Source organism: Tachyglossus aculeatus, unplaced genomic scaffold (assembly GCF_015852505.1).
Source record: "Tachyglossus aculeatus isolate mTacAcu1 unplaced genomic scaffold, mTacAcu1.pri scaffold_1_arrow_ctg1, whole genome shotgun sequence".
NCBI classification, from domain to species: domain Eukaryota; kingdom Metazoa; phylum Chordata; class Mammalia; order Monotremata; family Tachyglossidae; genus Tachyglossus; species Tachyglossus aculeatus.
This window is the reverse complement of record NW_024044915.1, coordinates 5761813-5765369: the sequence shown is the minus strand read 5'-3', so window position 1 is coordinate 5765369 and position 3557 is coordinate 5761813. Positions and strand designations below refer to the sequence as shown.

Below are 3557 nucleotides of genomic sequence, written 5' to 3'. Positions count from 1 at the left end.
TCAAATAAGAAGCTGTGGGCTTCATGGTGCTATGGAGGAGGGGACTCCTGGCTCCATTTCCTTCTCTGCACGGGGACAGATTAGTTCAAGGGCTCAAAAGAGCTCAGACCCTGGAGCCATGTATACAGGGGTCTCGGCTGATTCCTAAAACTGCATCTCCTCGCAACGTGACCAACGAAGTTGCAGCTCAGGCCAGGATGAAGTTCAGGTCCTGTTTAAAACAGCAGCCACAAGACAGCTCTTCCCACCACATCTAGCTCAAAAGGGTCACTACCCCATGCAAAGCAGGGTATGGGCAGCACAAGAGGGGAGCTTGCATGTCCAGAAGCACCTTTAAAACCTGTGCCCTCTTCACCTCCTCTCCCTTCTTTTCAGGTAGCCCGCCCAAGGGGTTGTGAATGGAATGAGGAAAACAAATGGATGCTTTCACCAATGCTGATCATGCCAGACCCTGGTTGTTCATCTCCACGAGGGAGTCTGGTGATTCCATGGCTAGAAGTCCCTAGGTGGTACTGCATAGAGATGGGAAGGTGTGAATGAGTTGTGTAAGTGACATAGAGGTGACTCTTACTGGTGGGCCCTTTGTGTGTTTATCCACCGGGGTGCCGCCCTGTGGCCCGGGCTGAATATGACTGGGGAAAGAGGGGAGCTCCATGCCAACCCTTTCCTCCAGCTCCAATCTCAGGTCTACTAGTTGCTTGCTCTGTGTCCTTGGGCATCTTGACTTATACACTGATGTGTATATATCTATAATTATATTTATCTATTTTGATGCTATTGATGGCTATTTGTTTTCTTTTGTTGTCTGTCTCCCCCTTCTAGACTGTAAGTCCTTTGTTAGATAGGGATTGTCTCTATCTGTTGCAGAATTGTACTTTCCAAGCGCTTAGTACAGTGTTCTGCACACAGTAAGCACTCAATAAATATGATCAAAAGGCTGTCCCATTGACATCTTCACTTTTGGAAGAGCAAACAACAGGAAGAAGCATGGAGAGGGTGAGGGGAAGAGAAGAGAGTAAGGAAACACCACTCAGACACGGGGTGGGGAGCTACATGACTACGGAATTCTGCTCTTTCCTTCCTTCCTCTCCCAAATAAAGGTATCTCTGTCCCCATTTCTGGGACCACTAACGAACCTTCCTCCATCTCTGTCACCACTCTGGCTGGAGGCATCAAAATGACACCACTGAGGGTCAGGAGCGAGAGGTACCCATTAACAGTTCAATCCAAGGTTCTCACCTCTCTTAATGTGGCCTTGCTTCTGCAACACACAGTCACCGTCCAGAACACTGACCAAATTCATGTGTGACTCCATGCTGTGAGGCCTCCATTCCCACAGTGGTGGCTGGGGCGAGCTGGGGTCACAAGGTTCAAGGAGCTTGTGTTTACATGCGTGGTTGCATGTTTTTATGTTTTCAGGTGTATTTGGATGTGCGCATTTATGTTTGTTGATGTGCATGAGTGTGTGTTTTCATGTGTTGATGTGTATATACTTGTATGGTGTTGCGGGGTCGATAGAAGCAGGCCCTATAACATTGCCAACTTGTATATGTTGCCAACCTGTACTTCCCAAGCGCTTAGTACAGTGCTCTGCACACAGTAAGTGCTCAATAAATACGATTGAATGAATGAATGAATTGCCTGGACATGACACCGGCAGTATTGTGTCAGGGCCCTGAGAGAAGACGTCCTGAGAGAAAAGGCAGGACATATTTGCGTGTGTGTATGTGTATGAGTGTGTGTTTTTGGTAAGCGGTGACACAACACCTGGAAATTTCTAATGGCAGGGTCCTCAGTGCAACACCTGGAAGCAACCTGGGATGTCCCTGGGGGGTGAGGCCTGTAGGAGTTGGTGAATATAGTGGGGGAGAGTGGGAGGGGACAGTCTGAAGGGATCTGTGAACAGGAGGCTGGAAAAAGGAGGGGACAGAATAACCCCTCGGGCACTCGTTGCACTTGGTGTGCTTTCAGGACATAGACCCACTCCATCCAGGCCAGGGCACAGGTGGGGTGGGGATTGGCATCCCAGTCCAGGAGTTCTATGTTGGGTGAAGTGGGGTGGGCTTTGGCAAGAAGATCCACAGAGGGATGAATCCATGCTCAGGCTTACCCTTGACTCCACCCTTCCCCTTGCCTGCAGGACACCCAACCCCATCATAGATCAGCAGAACAAATCCACCGTGACAGAGTTCAGCCTCCTGGGTCTGTCCAGCCACCCAGAGTTGCAGCCTGTCATCTTTGCCCTGATCCTCACCATCTACCTTGTCAACCTGGCCGAAAGAGTTTGATCATCACAGTTGCCTGGACTGACCCCAAGCAGCGGACCCCCATGTATTTCCTGCTCAGCCAGCTCTCCTGCGTGGACATAGCCTTTGCCTCCATCACTGTCCCACAGTTCCTGGTCCACACTTTCTCCAAGCGTAAAGCCATCCCTTATGGCAGCTGCTTTGTACAGATGACCTTTTCCCTGGCTGCGGGCAACATGGAAGGCTACCTACTGGTTACCATGGCCTATGTCCACTATGTGGCCATCTGCAGGCATCTGCATTGTGCGGCAGCCATGACCCACGAGCTCTGCGTGTGGTTGGTGGCTGGGTCCTGGGTTCTGGTGACCCTCCTCGGTGCCCTGCATGACATCCGGTTGTCCCTGGGGTCCTACTGCAACAACCTTATCCTGCATTTCTTCGGTGACATCACCTTCCTGGTGTCACTTGCCTGCCCCAAGCCCTTTCTTAACGACCTGGTGCTTTTCACCGAGGGCATCGGCGTGGTCATCTCCCCTTACCTCTTCATCTTGGCCTCTTATGCCCACATAGGGGCTGCCGTGCTAAGCCTGAGCTCAGCTGTCAGGCTACGCAAGGCCATGTCCACCTGTGGCTATCATGTGCTAGTGGTGACACTGTTCTATGGCACGGTGATACACCTGTGTTTCCAGCCCCCCGGCCACTCCAGCCTGGAACAACCGGCACATTGACAGCTTCTAGACGGTGGCATCGCCCATGCTGAACCCGCTCATCTACAGCGTGCAGAATCATGATATACAGGGGGCTATGCGCAGGCGTCTGAGGAAGGACCTTCGGGGGCCCAGCTAATGGACCAAACCCTGATCAGCCCCACTTCCCCTTTTCCCGAGGCCTGCATGTCCTCTGACCGCTTGAGCCCACTGTTCATGGCAAGGCAGAACACCAGAGTTGGTATAGAGCCCCGGGTTGGTCAGACACAATGGTCTGAACCTCTTTGGCTAATCTCGATCCTCGAATAGAGGGAATCCACAGTTTGGAGGGAACATGGCGAATTTCTGGCCATTCTTCGCGGGTCTGAGCCCTGTCTCCACTGGGATCCGACTTCCACAAATTGCCTTGGCAAGGACAGTTGGGAAGGGTGCGAGCACCTAAACTGAGTCTAGGGGCAGGATGTAAACCCAAGAAGTGTCAGCGGAAGTGGTCACTGCCAGGTTCTCTTATCGGAGGCCACAGCTGGACACCAGAAATGTAGCTGGAGAAGGAGTCCAAGGTCTTTTATCCACAGGCAGAACAACAATGGGAATCAGCTGTGTT

General features: G+C 51.8%; 1 protein-coding gene across 1 annotated transcript; it reads left to right on the top strand.

The window, feature by feature from the left end:
- The first annotated feature begins 2329 nt into the window (after positions 1–2329).
- On the top strand, positions 2330–2974 carry LOC119923525 (olfactory receptor 1F1-like). The gene has a single exon (XM_038742890.1). It carries the CDS (start codon positions 2330–2332, stop codon positions 2972–2974), a length of 645 nt encoding a protein of 214 aa, XP_038598818.1.
- Positions 2975–3557: the final 583 nt, after the last annotated feature.

Bases quoted from the DNA above. Each gene is read 5' to 3' on its own strand.
- LOC119923525 (XM_038742890.1), top strand. From the start codon at position 2,330: ATGTATTTCCTGCTCAGCCAGCTCTCCTGCGTGGACATAGCCTTTGCC.